This window comes from Eleginops maclovinus, chromosome 23 (genome assembly GCF_036324505.1).
Source record: "Eleginops maclovinus isolate JMC-PN-2008 ecotype Puerto Natales chromosome 23, JC_Emac_rtc_rv5, whole genome shotgun sequence".
Taxonomy (NCBI): Eukaryota; Metazoa; Chordata; class Actinopteri; order Perciformes; family Eleginopidae; genus Eleginops; species Eleginops maclovinus.
The window spans coordinates 4,841,945-4,861,875 of record NC_086371.1 but is presented as its reverse complement, the minus strand read 5'-3'; the positions used below and the strand labels follow the sequence as shown (position 1 = coordinate 4,861,875).

Below are 19,931 nucleotides of genomic sequence, written 5' to 3'. Positions count from 1 at the left end.
GACTGCCTCGCCAGTTCGTTACTTTCATTAGAAAGATGTTATTTGCCAAATAAACGAAATAATGAAAGTAATAAAGACAATTACAAACTCATTTGAATCATAAAAACACACCCGGAAGTTTAGCAGAGATTACACCGCAGCAATGCAGAGGAAAAGGTTGGAAATGTGTGGTTTATTTGGCATTATTAAACCGAAGCTGGTAAATTCGTTTATTGCGTAAATTGTAATCTGATAGGATCGTTTCTTTCATTTATTGCCTTCAATTTTAAAACCAGAAAGGGCAAAGGCCTGATTTAAAAGTCAGAAATACTAATTAAAACGAGGACAAATGTACAAAAGAATGCAGTGCAATGTTGTCAAACAAAAGGGTGGCTCTGCAAAGTCTGTTGTTATGGACATGATTGGTGTGCATACACTGTGGGAAAAAAATCACCTGAAAAGCCTTTTGTTATATATTTGATGTCGCCATAAAAATCATATTTTTCTGTAAAAAGAAAGAAAAATGTGATGATTTGCTTCAGAGCACATTTGCTTGTTTCAGTTGTTTTCCTGCAACCCGTGTCCTGAAACAAAGCAGAATAATGATCGTTAAATGCATATTTATTTTGTGCAAAAACAAGATTTTAAATCTCGAAAAGCCTTGAAAAAACCCCAAAAGAATCGGTGGTTATACCTGTTCAATTGTGCATGTTTTGCAGTTTCAGTGCAGAGACAGAGACAGAGAGAAAAGCGTGGAGCAGACGGGCAGGGAGCAGAGGCAGAGGGGGAATACTATGTGAAATCCTGCCCAAGGTATACGGTCGCTTAAAAGGCTTAAAAGCTTGGAGAAAATTGGATCAGGGAGAATCGTCACCCAACTTTCATTATTTCCAAGTGGTGTGATTGAATTAAAGGGCAAGATGGTGGTTGGAGAGGAGTGGGGTGGGTGGGGGTGCGGCGGTGGTGGTGGAGGGGTGCGTAATGGCGTGGTATTAAATTCTAATTAGAGATGCAGGGGATCAATGATAGGGAGGTTGGACAGCCCGGGCCCCCAGTGCCAGCCCAATAGACTGATGAGTTATTGTCATGTAAAAAAGCGCTAGCAATAAGACCAAACGCTTTGCTATTGTCCAAGCGGAAAGAGCCAAGTTTATTATGAGGACTATATGCTCTAGAGACCTCGGGCTAGGCGGCTCTTAGGGGGCTTTTCATAAAACAGGGCTAGGTTCCTATAAAGGAGGCCAGTTTTGGAGCAGGCGCTGAGCAGTGCACATCTACACCGTCCAGCCTCCTTACAACCAGTTAAACCCAAACAAGTCCCCCAAACTCAGACCGCGCGTCCTCATTTTGAGTTTGTTTTTATACTTTCTGTCCCTTTTTTTTGGGGTAGTTTTTCTTTGACGGTGTTTTTTTTTCTCGGGAAGTGCAGCTTTCTTTCTCCACCGAGCCTTCTCAAATGTATAAAATGGAGTATTCTTACCTAAATTCCTCTGCCTACGAGTCATGTATGGCCGGGATGGACACGACGAGCTTGGCATCGGCCTATGCGGACTTCAGTTCGTGCAGTCAAGCCAGTGGGTTTCAGTACAATCCCATCAGGACCACTTTCGGTGCCACCTCCGGCTGTCCGTCCCTCACGCCGGGCTCCTGCAGCCTGGGGACGCTGCGGGACCACCAGAGCAGCCCGTACGCCGCAGGTAAGCAGCGGCTCCGGAGCCTCAACCCGGCGTATTATAGGACGCCTTGATTGCATTTGAAAATGGAAATGTGTTTAGTATTTACCAAACGAAATTTGCTTACACAAATGAAAGAATTTATCACGTTAGAAGCGATTGCAGGCAAGGGGTAATTCGGTTACGGGGTTATACTATCCCAGTCACACCCAAAACCGCCAACAGAATTATCTTAAGCTGCCAAAATGATAGGCATAATTTATTTACTTTGCAATGAGACATAAAGCTTCGAAAATAATTAGATAACCAAAGACTAAAGCTCATTATTGACACCGAATTGGAGTTACAGTAGCAACAAGCGGGGAGGATGGGAACATTATGACAAGTTTTCAAACTTGAGCCTCAATCTGTGGAGCAACAATTAGTTTAACATCACAATTAACCGCATCACGGGTCAGCCACGTTATCAATTCAGAACTAATTCACAGGTAATCAAAGGCATAATACAATAAGTTTAGCCTGGCACACATAACCGGATTTTATACAAAATAACGAATTTACTTCCACATGACAACATTCCACATGTCTCACGCTGCACCGATAACACCACTGCACGTCTAACGGTGACATTTTTATTTGGTTTACAGTTCCCTACAAACTGTTCACGGATCACGGTGGGCTGAACGAGAAGCGGAAGCAGAGGCGCATCCGGACCACCTTCACCAGCGCGCAGCTGAAGGAGCTGGAGAGGGTTTTTGCGGAAACTCACTACCCGGACATCTACACCAGAGAGGAGCTGGCGTTGAAAATCGATCTGACTGAAGCCAGAGTGCAGGTACACACACCGGCTCTCCGACAGACAGCAACCTGATGCCATTACGCACGATTACGCACGAATGGATTTATGATACAAATAAAAACGCAACTACATGTTTACTTTTAATAGATTTTAGTCAAATTAAAGCTTGAATACTTTGACATGATCAGCCACTGGCACCACCTAACACACACGTGCATTGATGCACAAACATAAATAAAAAAATTGAACATTTATCAGCACACTGATTTAGAGTGTATTCCCATCAGCTGCCTTAGAGCCTTGCTGCTCATAAATATTTTAAATTGAGCCAGAACAACAATGAATAGGTTTAGATTAGTAGTGATTTATCTATGTTTTTGGTACCATTTAACCCTTCCCTGTGGTTTAACGTTTGTTCTTGCACCATTCTTAATTTTCCAGGTCTGGTTCCAGAACAGGCGTGCCAAGTTTCGCAAGCAGGAGCGCGCAGCTGCAGCGGCCGCAGCGGCTGCCAAGTCCAACTCCGGGAAGAAGTCCGACCCCAGAGATGAAGACAGCAAAGACAACAAATCCACCGACCCCGATAGCACAGGAGGACCGGGCCCGAACCCCATTACCACCTCCAACTGCGGCGGACCGAGTCCCACCGGAGGACTAGTCAACACCACCGGGAACGGGCAGGTGGACCAGGTGAAGACCTCCGTGTCCAGCGGGATGGGGGTGACAGCAGCGAGCCAAGGTTGGGCCACCAACCCGGGCACCATCACCTCTATCCCGGACTCTTTGGGCGGGCCGTTCGCCAGCGTACTGTCGTCTTTGCAAAGACAGAACGGAGCCAAAGCTACACTAGTAAAGACCAGCATGTTCTAGTGAGGCAGAAACAAAACCTTTTCCCCATCCTCATCATCCGGAGACTGAAAATATATTGCCCATGACAGACTTTAAGGACAATAAAAAGCAGTTAAAAAGAAGATGACAACTATGTTATTTTATTTTTATGCCTTGCGCCGTTTCGTGTGGTCAGTTGACACTTTTGCTGTGAAAATATCCATCTTGACAAGTCCTACTGTCTGATAATAACACCGTCTTTGTTTCTTTAAAGCAAGTGAGATTAAGGTGAAATGTGTCCACTTGTCATTTCTAAAGACTGACATCTACTAGTATCAACAAAATGACACTTCTGATGAGATTCTCCATGCGTAACATTCAGAAGACACATCTCATCCAAATGCAAAACGCTCCGGCTGTTTTAGGAAACAAAGGACTCATTTAAGACTGAAAACTGGATGAAGTGATTTGTTAAGATGAACTTTTTTGGGGCCAAACACAGACGTCTGCGCACTGGAAATGCGTCGTGCCATCAGTGAGCAAAGGGAGCGTCGTTAAGAAGCTTTGAATGTCAGAGTTCAACAGCTGCTTTGTTTGGTAAAGAGACGTTTAATACCCATGACTGAGGATGCTCTCACACAAATCCTCAGTCTGACACAACTAATCCCCAACGAAACGCTGATGCATTTCGCTTTTCTGATCTCTGCAAGACACAATATGCTGTTTCCTTGCAGCTCTTTCTGTTTCCAAGGCTGCTGAGAATTTAGTTTCTTTAAATTATCGATATAAACACAATTATTTCCTCGAGAAAAAAAAAGGCACAAACTACTGCAATGTTCACCTCTGACAGGAAATCTGTGTGTTTTGTGTGTCTTTCTACGGCAGTGTTTTTGTGGCTCAAACTGTATAGTGTTAATATGTATTATTGTCTCCTATAGTTGAACCATAGGCCATACTCCCTCGTAGATCGATCATACAAGTCTTTTTGATGTTTTACAAAATTCCCTCGGAAGAATTTATTTTGGGTATAAAAAAAGGGAATGGATGCAAACATTGTATTTATTTCTATATAATTTGCATGTTGTCTCTTTGTCTGATTTTACGATGAGTTCTCTTCCATTTTGTGAGCATTATGTAACATGTTTTGTCCAGGATCTGAAAGTTATTTATATGTAGGTAATGAATGCTTATATTTAAGAAGGAAATATTTCTACATGTGCACATAGTTTTCCAGGTGTACCATTCAAATGGTTGTTGATGATAAAAAAACATAATAGTCCAAGTTGCTTTGTCATGTTTTCTTTTGGATAATGAAATTATATTTGAACAGGTTTTTATATTATTTAATCATACCATGTTTAAAACAGCTGGTTTAATCACTACTCTGGCCGGATTACAACACTGTTGGGTGGTGGTCGTTTGAAAAAGGCCGCACATTTTCAGCACCACGGACAGCTACGCACCGATTTACAAATAATATGTTTTCCCTAAAACAATGTTGAAACACCTCCATTTGGAGTAACATAATTAAATGTTTTAAAAGCCAATATACATCATTAAATGGGGGTTTTCTGAGATACGGCAGTTGGAACAAACGCTGCAAAGATGCAGAGAAATATGGGAATCATGTCATCTACATTTAAAAAGAACATTTAATACGAAGGCTTTTTTAAAAAATCACATTTAATAATATTATATTGAAACACTGGACTCCTAAGGCTCTTGAAAGTTACTCCAAAATATGTGATATTAAAGATTTTGTGAGACGTCTATCTAGAAAACAAACAAACACTGAGATGTGAGGCCTTTAGTAAAACCGGTTGAAACAGCTGTTAAGATTCGTGACATTTATCTCTAAGGTTTTTGGCTATACCTACCAGAGTTTGTGACCTTTGATAACGTCTTGGATGCATCTTTTTGGCCAGACATCTGAAATTCCTGATCAGGTAAATTATTCGATCTAACCTTAACCCCAAAAGGTAATTTACACTTAAGTCTTAATGTGAGTTTAATACATGTCTGAATTGATGAATCAGAAATGACTTTCAGAATTAACGAACATTTTCAAACCGTTTCAATGGATGATTATCCAGATTGCGTCTGATTTTTAAGCAGGATCATCTTATTATAGTCCCGTTTTATCTTTCGTTAGTGAGACTTTATTAAATGAACAAATACATAAATAAACCACTGCAGCAATAAACACTATTTAAAGAGGAAACCATTTCCAAAGAGGACCTGACTTTGGGTTTCTTGTTTCACTTTTTGTGTTTCTTCTTGGTGTCACGTCTCTTGGTTTAAACTGTATGGGGAGGGAATGAACCTTTTTGGAAACAATAAAAGACAGAAGCAGTTTTAATTTATAACATTTTATTTATAAACATACATTATGCTATAAATGCCATTGCATTTAAACATCAAATGGATCTATATTTCAGATAGTGTTCAGGTGAATATTACAATAAATACAGAACAGACGTAAAGGTTTTCATTCCCACACTATCCTGTCTGAATGAGCTCCGTCTCAAAGATCCCGCTATAAGAGACTCAGATGTTTTCGTTAACTAAATGAGAATAAAAAATAAAATACAAACCGGAACAGAAGCTTAAAATACTGCAGATCAGAGAGAGGAACCCGGAGGAGAAGCGAGGCTATAGGACGCACTTCAGTTTGCTTTCATACAGCAAATCATTTGGTTTTCGGCTTAAAACGTGCATTTATTTTTACATCCATAATATTTAACCGAGCTCCTCTCATACAAGTCCAAAAAAGAAAGAAGCAATTGACTTAAAATGTCCAGCTGGCAGCACAGATCTTTAGTTTTTATCCAACCAAATATTGCACAGGTGCTGGTTTGTGTTCATATCACCTCTAAAGATGCAACATGTACTGCTGATTCTTGTGTGTCTGCAATTTTAATAAAATGAATCCTACCACTGAGCAATTATCAAAATTACCTCAATATCATACAGAAGTCTATCTCTCTCTCTAGAATAAAACAACATTCAAAATCAATAGTCTCTCCTGCAGTATGTATATTTCCAAATAGACAACAAATGTATTCCTTTGCACTGCAACTCACTGAGGAATCAGAGCGGTGGAATATGAAATTAAAGGTGTTTTTGATGTAAAATAAGCAGTTATTACCAACTGAAGTAAAGCACGATGTCTGGAGGGCTGCAGCACGTCTGTCTGCAATTTAAGGGTTCAAATTTGGCCAAAAACCCTCCCTACACCGAAAAAAAAAAGAAAACCAGGGAGGAATAAAACACCATACAGCTGGTGTTGTCCCTCCTGCATCACCTTGCTTTCCTAAGGCACATTGAAGTCCTGACTTTCCGAGGAGCAACCTGCTATGACCCAGAAGCACAGAGACAGCCCACGGGTCGGTTATTGCCCTACAGATGCAACTACGTCCATTATATGCGTTTATATCAGAGGCTAATTTACTCAGGAGCAGAACAGAGACATTAGAGGTCACTGTGAGGGTCAAGAAACAGACAATATGGTATATGTGTTTATAGTGACCATTACTGCACTGTCTACATGTGTCTGTACTCAAGTACAAAAGGTGTGATATATTTCAGATCCAGTCTGGTGATAAAGAATCCAATCTAAGCTGCCTGATCACATATTCAGTTTTCTTTCCAATTAAGGGAGTTTTTATCCAAATGATGAATTCCTAAATAATAAAGTGTGTTTAAGTAATATGTGATATACTGCATTTCCATCATATGGAATTGAATGTTTTTTCCAGCTAGGAAAAATGATTATGATTGGTAAGAAAAGACTTGAACACCATGGTTTCTTATTGCGTGTTCACTGTAGACCTTATAGCCTACCTGTGATCGAAGCCTCTGTTTATCTCATTGTGTTTCCAACATGGCCGCCGCCCCAGTCTCTTTTCTTGCTGCATGATGAAACAGAGTCTGTGGTGGTGCGCGGACCAATCAAATCCTGTTTCCACTCACATATCAGATGACAAACACGAAGAAGATATATATATATTTTTCAGACGTTAGACTGCCCCCAGATCCCCCGTTTGCCCCCTCACAGATGAGTCTTGGTTGGTTATTGAGCTGCAGAGGATGCAGAGATCCCGACACGCTGTGAAGGACATGATTTGTAGATAATTGGTTTTAAAACAGAGATGGGGTGTCTTCCATGAACCGTGTGTGTTGTTCTGTTGAGAGTCACAACGTGGTGGGCTGTCCGGCCGCTTGAAAAGGAAAGACAAAGAAACCCATCATTTTTTATTATAAACCACAAATGTTTTGGAGGGTTTTAGAAGGTCAAGGACATGCAGCTCTAATGAAAGGAAACCTCCTAATGCGGGATAATGACTTTGGAGTCTTCTGATTGAGGCTCTGATTTGATTCTGTGGTTTTTCTGATCCCCAAATGATAACAGCTGCTGAGAGGTTAATGTGTCTTTCAGAAAAGGAACTTTTGTTCCCGTGCAGACGAGGGGAAACAGACAGAAAGTTACTGCTATCCGCTCCCAGCTTCAGATCCGTCCCTCCAGCCTCACTGGGTCTGACACTTCTTTATTAAAGCTGCACCGGGTCGGGATTTTATATTAAAATACACTCGTCTCATGAGCCACACAGCGGGGCTGCAATAAAGAATGAAACCTAAAGGAAAACACCGTACACTCTTTTCTATCCTCACAGTGTCAGGTTCACTTTGGAAACAATAAATCAAACAAACCTTCGTCTGTTTTTCTGCCTGCTTTATGAGCACCGTATTTACTGCTGGTGCTACAACACCACCGCCTTATTGAAAACTGACTTTATTCATCAGATATGAAATCTGGCTGACGTTAGCAAACAATAAGGAACAACAACACCTCACTCTTTTTATAATATTAGAAAGTCTCTTTATGAGCATTACGCAGGGAGCTTATTCACATATTTCTGCTGGTTGTGTGTTTGGAAATTCCTGTTTTGAATGGATTTCTAGAATATAGGGAGAGAATACTGAATGGAAAGGGGGTGAGACTAAAAAAAGGAGAGATGGAGGACATTTTGGGTGAGAGATAAGTGGAGGGGCTTACAGCGGGAGCGGATGTAGCACTGGTGGCAGTTGAGGAGGCCGTTTTTGATCCGGACGTCCGTCCCCGTGGTCGTGTCGCCTAACTGTCCCTTACACACCCCGCACTGAAGAGAGACAGAGACAGGTATTATGATTAACATTAGTTATATTCAGGTAAAAAACACAAGACACAGCTACTGTTATTGTATGTTTTGGTCATGTGATTGACCACCGTAGCAAGACTGGTGTATTCTCCATCATTCATCATTAAATCATTCAGAAAAAGGACACTGAATCTTCTGTCACCGACCTTAAAGCACTGGATGTGGAAGTACAGACTGAGGGTCTCTATGATCATGGCCGCCCCCTTCCCTAAAGGCTGCCCACAGCTGGAGCACAGCTTCTTCCCACTGACCGACCTGCAGCAGAGAGAGACAGGAAAACGAGGGAGTGAAAACACGATGCGAGTAGGGAGTGTAAATTGTTTACTGACTGAATGTATCAGAGAAACAGTTAATATGCTGTTCATTTGTCAGTGTTTCGTTGAACAGAATTACTGTAAAAACTGAAGAAGAAATACTTCTACAGAATTATCAACACCAGATGTATTAAAGAGAGATGCATCTCATTTATTTAATTATAAAAAGGTGTAAAGGGGAAATTTGTATCCAATGTTTTGGCCTGCAATGTTTAATGGGGGTTACTCCTGCTGCTCTTCTATGTTGTGTGCTATTTCAGAAACATATGAAACTATAATTGTATCAAATGACCTGGAACTGCAGATGGGAACTCTGGCACATTTGCAGTAATGTTTGGAATATTTAAATTCAGTGCAAAAATACAAAACGAAGTCAACATGAAAGGAACTGAAAGCCCTTCTGTTTACGTGTGTTGTATTGAATTGCTTTGCTGCAGTGCTACATGTCATGAGACGGGTGGAGAAATGCCAATGACGGTGCAGAAATGACCCCCCCCTCTCCCTCCATGGAGACTGTTTGTGATGCAGTACCTGTTGGGCGCTGGAGGCAGAGTGTCTGGAGGTGGCGAGCATGCTGCGGGGGGTTTTGATGAGCTGCGGCACATGTGATTATCAATGGGAGCACTCCTGGAAATGGACAGCAATATGCAACATGATGATGAGCACAGCCGCAGCGACTCCATTGGCTGCCTGAGCCGGACACAAACCAATCAACAAGCTGGACAAACAAAATCTACTCCGTGATGTCGGGGCAAAAGCCGGGTCTTTTAAAAAATGTGGTGTTATGAGTCGTCACAGACTTGTTTCTTCATGTGGAGGGAGACTGTGGCACAAGACGCCATCTGCTGGTCAAACAGGTGAACTGAAGGTGTGACTAAGAGCCACTCGCTTTGACATGTGTATTTAGAGTCCAAATGTGAATGTTAACTAGGCCAGACTCAACAGATAAATGAAGTGGTGATAATATAGTGTTGTAATAATAGGTACTGAGGTTCTAACCTGAGCGTATGTGAGGTAAACCCTGCATTGTCATTATATATTGGGTGCTCTCAAAAATCACACACACACACACACACACACACACACACCTCCTGTCTCCTGCAGGCTTGCTGAGCTTGTTGCTGTCGGACGGACTCTCTTCTGGTTTCCTCACCGGAGCCGAGGTTTTGGTCGTCATCGCAGGAAGTTTTTGGCCGTTCTGCAGACTGTGACCGAGGGTGTCTGCCTGACTGCTGCTCTGACTCACCAGGCTGAGGAACACACAAATTCGTACACAAGTCACAAGCTGTGTTTTACAGTTTAATTAACTTTCCTTTTCACTGATCCTACTCGGATTTGAATATTTGAAGCATCCCTAATGGAACCCTGAGAAGAAGTTGCATAAACACAACAAACCAAATAATACAAAGTGCTGTTATATTGAAGTATGTGTTCCCCAGTTTCACTAAACAGCAGAAGTCACTGATCACATGAAAACAGATGTTGATTGGACATACTATACCCACATGCTTCTTACATGATTGAAGTTACCTGTTGACAGAGGCTTTTAGTTGCTAATATTTGTTGTTGTTGCTTTTGTTGTCTGCTAAAATGTCTATACTTCGACATTCACCCCTTAAGGACAGGCTGCTCACCTCCTGCCTGTTTTCATGCTGTCGTCCGCAGTGCTGATGTCACTGGTTCTGTCGTTTTCTCTCCGTTTCCATTCCACACTTTCAGTGCTCCCCCTCTGTGCCATCCAATCACAAACAGGGAACAGTCAGTTAAAAACCAATAACTGTTGATTCAAGTTACTCTAACTTATTGTCAGCCTCCTGACTTCACACTGAATGAATGCATGCTTCTATCAGCCATTCACCAACTGGCTGTCCAGCAGTTCTTGTTTGCGCTCCCAGTCGGCCAGTGAGCGGACGATGGTGTCCTGAGGCTCCGAGGTGGAACAGACCTCCCCCGCGTTGGGGAGGTCAGGGTCGAGGAGCGGGGAGTCAGAGGCGCCACTGTCTCCTCCAGTATCCTACGCTCCTGTGGAGAAGATAAGAGAAGATATTGCAGCCATAACTGTAGCATTGTACTATACATTTAAAAAACAACATATAAAACACCATACATACCCCTTTGGGAAAGGTGGAAGAGTTATCAAATAAACATCTCTACTGTTATTGGCTACATATTTTAGACAGCAAATACTTTTCCTTAAAATCAAAACACAAAACAATAAAACATTTCACACACCTCCTCGTGGTACTTCCTCCCCTCCTCTGCCACCTCCCTCTGTGCTTTCTCCCACTCCTCCTTCAGCTTCTCCTGCTCGCGCCGGTACTTTTCCTGTTACCATGGCAACACACATTACATACATACAGCACAGAGCCTCGACAAAGACTAAACTGTCTGCAGGAGGACATTTTGGGCAGGAAAATATGTATCATGAGCAGACAAATCTGGAATCATAAGGGCTCGAATCATTGTCTCTCCCAAGCAGGGACCCATAACTGGTAGACTCAATCTAGATTCCCTCAGTATATACTTTTAATATAAGCCTCATCTTAGGGACATACATGAATGCATTGGTTAGCTTCTCCTCTCTTATAGCTAATCACTTGCTCAGATCTGATATCTGTGTGTCAGGAATAAAAAGCAAACACAAAAGACCAGAAGCAGGCACTGCGGAGGAGAGGTAGAGCATGCAGAGGCTCCTACAAAATCTGTCTCAAAAGCTTCATCATCAATTAAAGTTGTTCCTTCATGCGCGTTACTTTAACAACCGCTGACATTAAAGATTATTCCAGACTGACGCAAAGTAGTTTTTACTCTTTTAAGACTTGTGTAGGAGCCCCGAAAGCCAGTTAAGCAAGACAGATGACAGATAAAGATCGATGCACAGAGACAACACAGAATCAACTGGGGGTGGGGGTGGGGGGGGGGGAGACAAGCTCTTCAATGCACCACATTCATCCATTTCATCTCATCTCAAACAGTCAAACAGAAATCTGCACTTTAAATATAAGGATTATACTGCAGATGAGTACAGCACATCAAGGATCCTAATGAATCCTTTACATGTTTAAAATCTGTGGACCTGAGAGGCGGCTCTGATTGGTTGAGGAGAGAGAGGGTGGTTTGGGCAGCAGCAACAGCAGCAACCTGGGACAGTGTCATTGTCTGAGTGTGTGCATGAGATGGAGACAGTGAGAGGCTCAAACCGAAGCAGAGGTTCTCCCGCTGCACAAAGCTGCCCTCTACTGGTCACGGTGTGCATTGCAATGGTCGGGGTGTGCCTCAACAGAAGGGTAGGCAAGCTTTGCAAGTAGCAATGACCTGTGGTTTATCCATCTGATTCTGAGATGAGCGGACTGTCACGCAGCAGCTTACCGACACCCTGCAGCATTTAAAGAAGCTTTAACCTAAAGCATCTCTTGCCAAAAGTCAACATGCATGCTAGCGACTGGAATTTCAATTACAACCTATTACAGAATACATAGAAAGCTTCTGCACCACCGCGTATTTTAATGCATTATCTGAAAATCTCCCTCTTTAACAAAATGTAAGTATTTTGTGTCAAAAAATAACCCTCAGATGAGTTTGACACATGTTGTCAGAGCCTCATGGTTAATGGCAAATGATCATGTTATATAAAGGGCTAATCAAGCTTTTTACAGTCTAACAAACTTTAAGCTGAACTAGAATGTCAGCAATGTGTTTGAATAACATGGACAAAAAAATGTGAGGAATGTGAAGCCTCTTAATTAGCTCACTTCACATCCATACTAATTATTTCTCCCGTAGGACTCGTAGTGGCTTAAACAGAAAGTCTGCTCTGAACTCAATCCTCACAGTTCTGGTGCTGCCTTGCTCTATGCTCCATAAGGAAGTGAACCCCTAACCCTGCAGACTCATGCGTCATGCTTTACCCTCTCAGTTTGGCTGTGTACCTGCAGCATGCGCTCCTGCTCTTGCTGCCACCTTTCCTGACGCTTTCGCTCCTCATCCGGGTCCCAAGACCAGCGGTCCCCCCGCCTGGCCTGGGGCAACCCCGGGACTGACACCTGATAGACCCCAACACACACGAACACAAAATACAGATATTCATGCACACAATCACACACAACCAAACACACTCACCCAGCCAGGAAGCCAGTAAGAGACCATCGTTTGATATGCACACACACACACACACACACAGACACACACACACACACACACACACACACACACCAATGTGCACACACATCCACCACAGGAAAAGAAGAAGGGGAGGGAGAAGACAGAAATAGTTGGTCTACCACGACAGCACTACTCCAATGCTAGCCAAAGGATTCCTACTAAAGGAGAGAGAAGACAGAGAGAGAGAGGTGAGCTCAAAGGAAAACAGAAGCAGTCTCGGCCGTTTGCTACAGCATCCTCATCTGGCATGTTACACACACAGCTCTGTGTGCCCTGAGATACGTGGAAGAGATACGCAATAACACATGTTCATAAAACAGCACTAAAAACTATCGCCTGATCTCAGATCTTTATGGAAAGCTTAGAGGCAGGGACTCTGGGTTTCCTTCATGTTTATATTTAGACAGAATATTTAGATGATTTTTTGTCATGTCTTCAGAACTAGCTTTCACTCTGTGTACTCAGTTAAACTACACTACTGTATTAATAAGATAAGCCAGATGAGAAGCAGTAAAGGTTTTCCATAGTCTGACCACACAGTATTATGCGGTCAGGGGATGGTTTCACTCACGTTTCCACGCAGATCCTTCTCCATGTCATCTGTAGAGAAATAGTGACAGGGAACACGAGTTAAAATACATTTCATTTATTAAGTCTTGAAACAAGGGATCACAGTAGGCCTTTTGATGCAACAAATATTTAGGTGAAAGACAATATGCAAAGGAGTTAAGATGCTGAAGAGAGAAAATAAATAAAGAGAGCGCTCCACCAAGAGCTACACACTGCATCTGGATTCAGCCAATGAGCAGATGAAGAAATACATCTCTGCCTTTCGGATTTTATCTGGTCTTTATGGTTTAGAGTAGACCATAGCTTTTGGTGGAAAACATAGTAATGCCAAGCTCAATGAGGCAAACACAAAAGTGATCATTTATAAAGTCAGGCTGGTCACCCGTGATGATTCTTACTAATTCTAAGTGACCCATTTCATCTTAAATCAACATGACGGCACACACAAAGTACTCTCTTTAAACATGACAACACTAATAAATAACAACTTGAGGATTTGTATACCCTATTACTCTAAAACACAAGAGTGAGAGCACATCACTGATCATCCACAGACTGGAAATGAGTGAGGGATGGGACTGGAGGGCTTTGTCGAGCCCTTGAAGAGACAGCAGGGAAACCCTGTGGGACGGAAACATGAGCTCCACCGATAAATGAAGGCTTTACCTGGCGGAACGAAGAAGTCCCAGCGTAACTTAGGGTTGCTGGTTGTCAGCGAAGACCTGACACTGTTTGCAATCTCTATAGCGATATAAAAGAATGTGTGGGTGAAAGGAAGGAAGGAAGGAAAGGAAGGGAGGAAAAGAGGGGAGTGATGAGGAATAGACAGATGTCAAAACTACGAGTTGGTATGGACATCAGAGAAACTGGGGAAAAGCTTTTACCAATTTGCCACCAAGAACATTTAAATAACAGAATCCCTGGAGAGTGATGAGAAGTGATCCGAAGTCTAATTTAAATTAAGACTTAAGAGAATAAGAATCATGTTCTCTAAGTTTATATTTAATGACTGAAACAGGAAGGGAAAAAAGGTCTGGCAGATCCTCCTTTTCACAGAAAAATGAATTAGGAAGTTTAACTCTGAAAGATTATTTTGTTTATATTTTGTTTCCTCATTTGATTAACATAGTAAAGAACATGAAGGCTTCAATGGGGGAAACATGTTTTAATAAAAAAAAAACACTCTTTAGTCCTAAAGATTTGAGTAAAAAGGCAGCAAACAACAACACTCACCATCTGAAAAGTAAAAGATAACCTCTTTATAGGTTTTTTAATTTGATCTCGGGTCAAATTAGGTTGCGTACCAGTCTACATTGAGAAAAATGAATAGGGAAATTTAGTGTCGTAGTCTGTTGACCCAGGAGTGTAACACAGAATTATAAAACCCCCTTTACTCTGATTTAAATATCATTGGTTACAGGAAAACAGAAAGACTCTTAGGCTCTAAAGCAAAAGAGGAAACAAGCCAGCGAGGAGGACATGCTAATCAAACTCAGGAGATGGAAAAGAAGCTGCTGGCTGTGTTTGAAGCGCTCACTGACCTGCGGCCGTTTCCCTCGGCGGGTGGTATTCAAATGATTCAGGTGAAGCTAAGCTCGGCACGTTCCCTCTCCTCTGGGACGCCTCCTGGGAACATGGCACAGTTGTCTGCAGGGAGATTCAGAGATTAAACATCGAAAGGCTGGTTGTTATTTCCTTTACAGTTTGTATTATTCTGGTTAGCAGCCTCACCTGTGAAGTAGTTGGCTGACTTTGCTGTGTGCTGATCCCGGTCGGGACGAGGTTAGAGATGATTTGGCCAGATGGTTCAGTTTGTTGTTCTTGTTTGGCTTCTGAAAACAACACATATTTATCACATGATAGGTAAAGATGACACAAGTCCATGAGCAACCACTAGGGGTCAGTGTAGCAACACGCTGTTCAGACCTGCAGGAGGTGCTTGTTGAGCTGCAGTGTTTGAGTTCTCCTCCTCTGCAGCAGCTACTTCCTGACTTCCTGTCTTCTCAATGCTTCCTTCTGGCTTCTGCAGCTGCTGTTAGGAGTCACAGAGGATTTCAAAGTAGAATTATAAACCACCCTGAGATCAAGAGGAGCGTGCATCATAAACTAACCTGCGATCATGAGGCTTATGTACTGTATTAAAAAAGAATTCCAGCAGATTACAGCGCTAGTGTTTGGAAGACAGTGTGTACAAGTCATTAAAGCTATCTTGCTCACATGTTTTTTTACATTATTTCTAGTGTTTCAACTGATTTCTGTAATGACACCCAGGAGAGAGTAGAAAGTTCATTACAGGATCTTTATAACCATCAAGATTGTTTTCACATATATTTCGATCATCTACAAAATATACTAATCCTGACCGTTGGGAGCGAGGTGGGCCGGCTTGGTTGTGTCGAATTCTCAATGATTCTCTCTTCTTGTGCATCCTTAGAAGCCGGTTCTGAGCCCCTTTGTTCCTCCCTGGCTTTTGTTGCAACAAGGTTTTCTCCCCGGGTAGGTGAGGCTGCTGACGAGGGAACATCTACAGTGCTGCTGCTGGTTATCGAAGGGGAGGCCTGGAACTGAGGAGGAGATTCCCTTCCCTGCCTCTCAGGCGTGGGGAAAACTTGGTCACTTGCTATGTCGCCGTTAACCCGGAGCAAACCATCAGCCTAAAGAACAGAGAACAGGTTTAATACTTTATAATGCACTGCAGAGTTCGCGGAAATGCTATAAAATCCTAAAACGTAACCTGATAAACTTCCAGACTGTACCTTTCCCTGGACGTGAAGGATTTCACAACATGGGATTCAGGGTGGGTTACATTTTCTCTTTAAATGTTGCTATTTTGTTTCATTCAAAGACATTTTGGATCATTTATTAATGTAAAATTAAGTGCATATGATAACATTTTGACCGGTATGAGATATACAATGTCTATATTTTGTTACATTTAGGTATTTTACGGACCTAAACTTAGGAACATGTGGTTTCTAGAGATGAAACAACTGCAGGAAACACTGACCGCTGCAACCAGGCGGCTCTAGCTCAATATATTCACAAAGGTAAGCTACATGAATTGATGACCAACAAAGAAATTAAAATAAACCCAGTGCCCTCATCTGTGCTCATTATCAGCCTCTCATCTCGGTCCGTTATTAGCTATTCATCCGGCTCACAACGCCGCGCTGCCTCAGAGACAAAGAGGCTGTAATGTATGTGCGAGCGGCTCCTAGTGAGCGGTAACTTAAGACACAGCGGTGCAGCTGGGTGAATGCAGGCTCTTAGTCTGCCCCCCCTCCGCCTCCACCTTCTCATCCCTCTCGGAGCAGCCTGTGTGGGCCCTCTTTGTCCGCTGGGAGCCCACTTCACATTGAGAAGGCCCTACTTGTCAACTTCTTAAGTCAATAGGAAACAGAGGGCTCCATTGAAAGCCGGGCTCCGCTCAGACTCCTGACAAGACATTCCAGAAAAGCGCTGTGCTCAATTTGGTCTGGTAATAATCTGCCCCTCCCTCCCCGCCACGCCAAAACATAAGATCTCATTTTAAATATTCCCATTAGGACATTTTTTCCAGAAGAAAAGGAAATGGATCCTGTTGAGAGCACTTTGAGCTAAATTGAAACATGACATGCTTCTTCTGTGAGGGGAAGTCTTTTCCTAGAAAACCAGCCGGCTCATCACCATGGCCGTCCGGTGGCATTCGATGCGTCTGCCAAGAGAGCTGGGGGGGAGATTTACCCTTCAGCCTGTGAGCAGTGGGAAGTTACTACATTTAACCTCAAACATACCCGCTGCAGGACTGTGAGGGATGTCCCAAGAACAGATGCTCGGGTACCGGGTCAATGTTTGAAGACCTGTTTGGGGCATCCACTGTATAAAATCAGTCTCATATATAAAAGCATTGCCTTTACGCTTTATCCATTAAAAACATGTATAAAGGGCAAGGTACATTTTAATGTCATCATGTGCTCAATATAGCCTTTTATTACATGGCTTAGTTGAATAGTCGATTCTGATTGGTCAATTCAGAACATGTGACACGTTGTTAATCTAGTAGTACAGACCGCTGTCAAAGACTTATTCACCGTTGTTAAGGAGGATCAAGAAAGAGAAAGGAAAATATGTTCAAATATGGAGCGCTGGGCGTCACCAGAAGACAGACAGGAAGTAAACACTGACAGGAACACGGTCTGGGCTCTGCAGTGTTACAGAAAACCTCCATCAGTGCTGCCGTGAAGTTGTTGTTACAGACCCAGCCCTTTGTGCGCGTGGAACAGAGTTGTTTTTCTCTTAGCGGAAGAAATACGATCATCTTTGAGTGAATAAAATAATTTCAATTAATATTGGGAGTCGAGTCGTTAAGTTTGTTTAGTATCTGGCCGTGTAATTAGCCTGTAATAATTTCCCTTAAGTAAAAATTAAGCTAGAAACCTAAATAAATACAGTAATTTGAAGATATTTCCACAGCAATATAACATAGAAATGATAGAGGAAATGACAGCCAGTTTAAGTTCTAAACAAACACCAGTATGCAAACCATAATAAAACTTTGCATGTTGTACTTTTTTATGCAAGTACATGGATTGTTTTCTTAGTTCTTTACCGTGGTACCTGATTGGTATCAGGAATCTACAACTACTCTTCTGCTATCATGATATCTCTAGATGTGGTTACACTAACCATATCTCAGTCATTTAATGTTTGCATAAAGAGAACTTCATCCAGAGTAAGGAACCTAAATAGAGGTAGAGGAATGTATTAGGGACTGTTGGAGCTATAAATTGCCTTATATTATTTATTCATTTACTTGTTATTTAAGTGAATTACCATTTAAACTTGCTTTTCTTTTGAAGGCATTAGAAGGCACACACGTCTTTTACCAGTCGGTTTGATTCAAGCTGGCAGGAGAGCAATAGGAAAAGCTCAAGAAAAGGAATGATTGGAAACTGTGCTCTTTGTTAAGATACTGGATCATGCAAATAAATGCAAAAACGGTGACTTGTCTGGACTTGAATAACATTTACTATCTGGTGCCTCAGCGGCAGTTTACTTTTAGTTCATTTTCTTTTATAGATTCTAGGATTTTGTCCGCTACAGGGACATTTTACTGAGATAAGGAGACAGGAGGATGCTGTAGAACAGATTTACATCAGCAGCATTTCTATTGTGGGGCAGTAATCTGTTGAGGTCATCTCCTGAGTCGCTCTCACCTTGCTGGGCCATGGTTCCCCCGCTAAGGGTCTGGGCTGGAAGTAAGGCTTGGGTGTCAGCAAAGGCACCGGTTTGGGCGACAGGTTTCTGTTGGACGGCGGCTCAGAGGAGCGAGAGCGAATCTGAGGCCGCTGGTGCGAGGGGTCTTTGGGAAACTCCTCCACTCGCGCCTCCAGTGTAGACGTGAACTTTGGAGCCGGGGCCGACTGCTGCCGTAGATACCTCAGGGGCCCGTTTGGGTCAACGTCAAAGGGGTCTGGGGTCGTTGGGGAGACTGAGATGGGGAAGGATGAGTTGGGGTAAGAGGGATCGGCAGATATGCTGCGGTCCAGGATCTTTGGCAACTGTAGGCGCTCCATGACTGATTCACTGATGGAGAAGCGCTGGGCGTAGTGTTGGAGGACGGCCGACGCCTCTTCTGGAGTTCTGGCTCTCCGGTACGCTTCCCGCAGCTCAAGCTCACGGCGCTCCCTGTTGGATAGGAAGGAGTTTAAGAAGAGGAAAACTGACATGACCCAAATTGATTTATATTTTATGCAAAATATGTACGCTCCTGACGGTTTGAAACCAGTAAAAAGTAGTAAAGGATCGTTTGAGCTGAACACAAATGAAACGTCCTTTTTACGCCACGTACTTGTCCTCCACTATCTCTCTGTAGGTCTTGATGCTTTTCCTCCTATGGGAGGTACAGATTTCTCCTGACAGCAACCGCTCCATCATCTTCCTCTCCTCCTCCTTCTTGATCAGGTCCTGGGAAATACTCCTCCTCCGATTTTTCCATCGGGCCAGGTCCTGACGCACAAACAGATCAGAAGTGTTTCAGTGCCAAGTGAAACAAGGCAAACGATCTGAGACCTGAAGCACTGCTGCGGACCTAGAAATCTGATTAAAGTTGCTTAACTGGGGCACAGCAAAACAAGTTAATGCTTCGGCCTGCAGGTGGGAAAACCATGAAATGAGAGAAAAACAATATTAATCAAAAGTAATAAAGGTGACAGAGTTAGACCATTCTGAGACTCACATCCTGCCAGTGGTCATCCTCTTCCTTCATCTGGTTGTACTGGTTGTGCATCAGTTCATGGCGCACCTGACTGTGTGGCTGCAACATGGCCTCCTCCTCACCTCGCATGTCGATCATACTCACACTCCTGAGAAGAGGAGGGGGGAGACAGACACAGAACAGGGATTTTCAACATCATACACTGACCAGAGA

General features: G+C 42.8%; 2 protein-coding genes across 2 annotated transcripts in view; one reads left to right on the top strand and one right to left on the bottom strand.

Moving 5' to 3' along the window:
• Nucleotides 1–1,305: 1,305 nt before the first annotated feature.
• Nucleotides 1,306–4,450, top strand: phox2bb (paired like homeobox 2Bb). The gene is made up of 3 exons (XM_063876819.1): nucleotides 1,306–1,676; nucleotides 2,300–2,487; nucleotides 2,893–4,450. The coding sequence occupies exons 1-3, from the start codon at nucleotides 1,436–1,438 to the stop codon at nucleotides 3,319–3,321; spliced, it is 858 nt and encodes a 285-aa protein (XP_063732889.1). The 5' UTR covers nucleotides 1,306–1,435; the 3' UTR covers nucleotides 3,322–4,450.
• A 1,182-nt stretch (nucleotides 4,451–5,632) lies between these two features.
• The window catches only part of LOC134859875 (LIM and calponin homology domains-containing protein 1-like), a 74,948-nt gene continuing 60,649 nt past the window's right edge, over nucleotides 5,633–19,931 (bottom strand). The window contains 19 exon segments of the mRNA XM_063876621.1: nucleotides 5,633–7,499; nucleotides 8,336–8,438; nucleotides 8,624–8,732; nucleotides 9,323–9,418; nucleotides 9,880–10,041; nucleotides 10,426–10,520; nucleotides 10,650–10,738; nucleotides 10,741–10,813; nucleotides 11,024–11,116; nucleotides 12,721–12,834; nucleotides 13,524–13,552; nucleotides 14,189–14,263; nucleotides 15,064–15,169; nucleotides 15,254–15,354; nucleotides 15,449–15,554; nucleotides 15,886–16,176; nucleotides 18,718–19,189; nucleotides 19,353–19,510; nucleotides 19,740–19,866. Coding sequence (XP_063732691.1) covers nucleotides 7,474–7,499; nucleotides 8,336–8,438; nucleotides 8,624–8,732; nucleotides 9,323–9,418; nucleotides 9,880–10,041; nucleotides 10,426–10,520; nucleotides 10,650–10,738; nucleotides 10,741–10,813; nucleotides 11,024–11,116; nucleotides 12,721–12,834; nucleotides 13,524–13,552; nucleotides 14,189–14,263; nucleotides 15,064–15,169; nucleotides 15,254–15,354; nucleotides 15,449–15,554; nucleotides 15,886–16,176; nucleotides 18,718–19,189; nucleotides 19,353–19,510; nucleotides 19,740–19,866 — 2,425 coding nt within the window. The 3' untranslated portion in view covers nucleotides 5,633–7,473.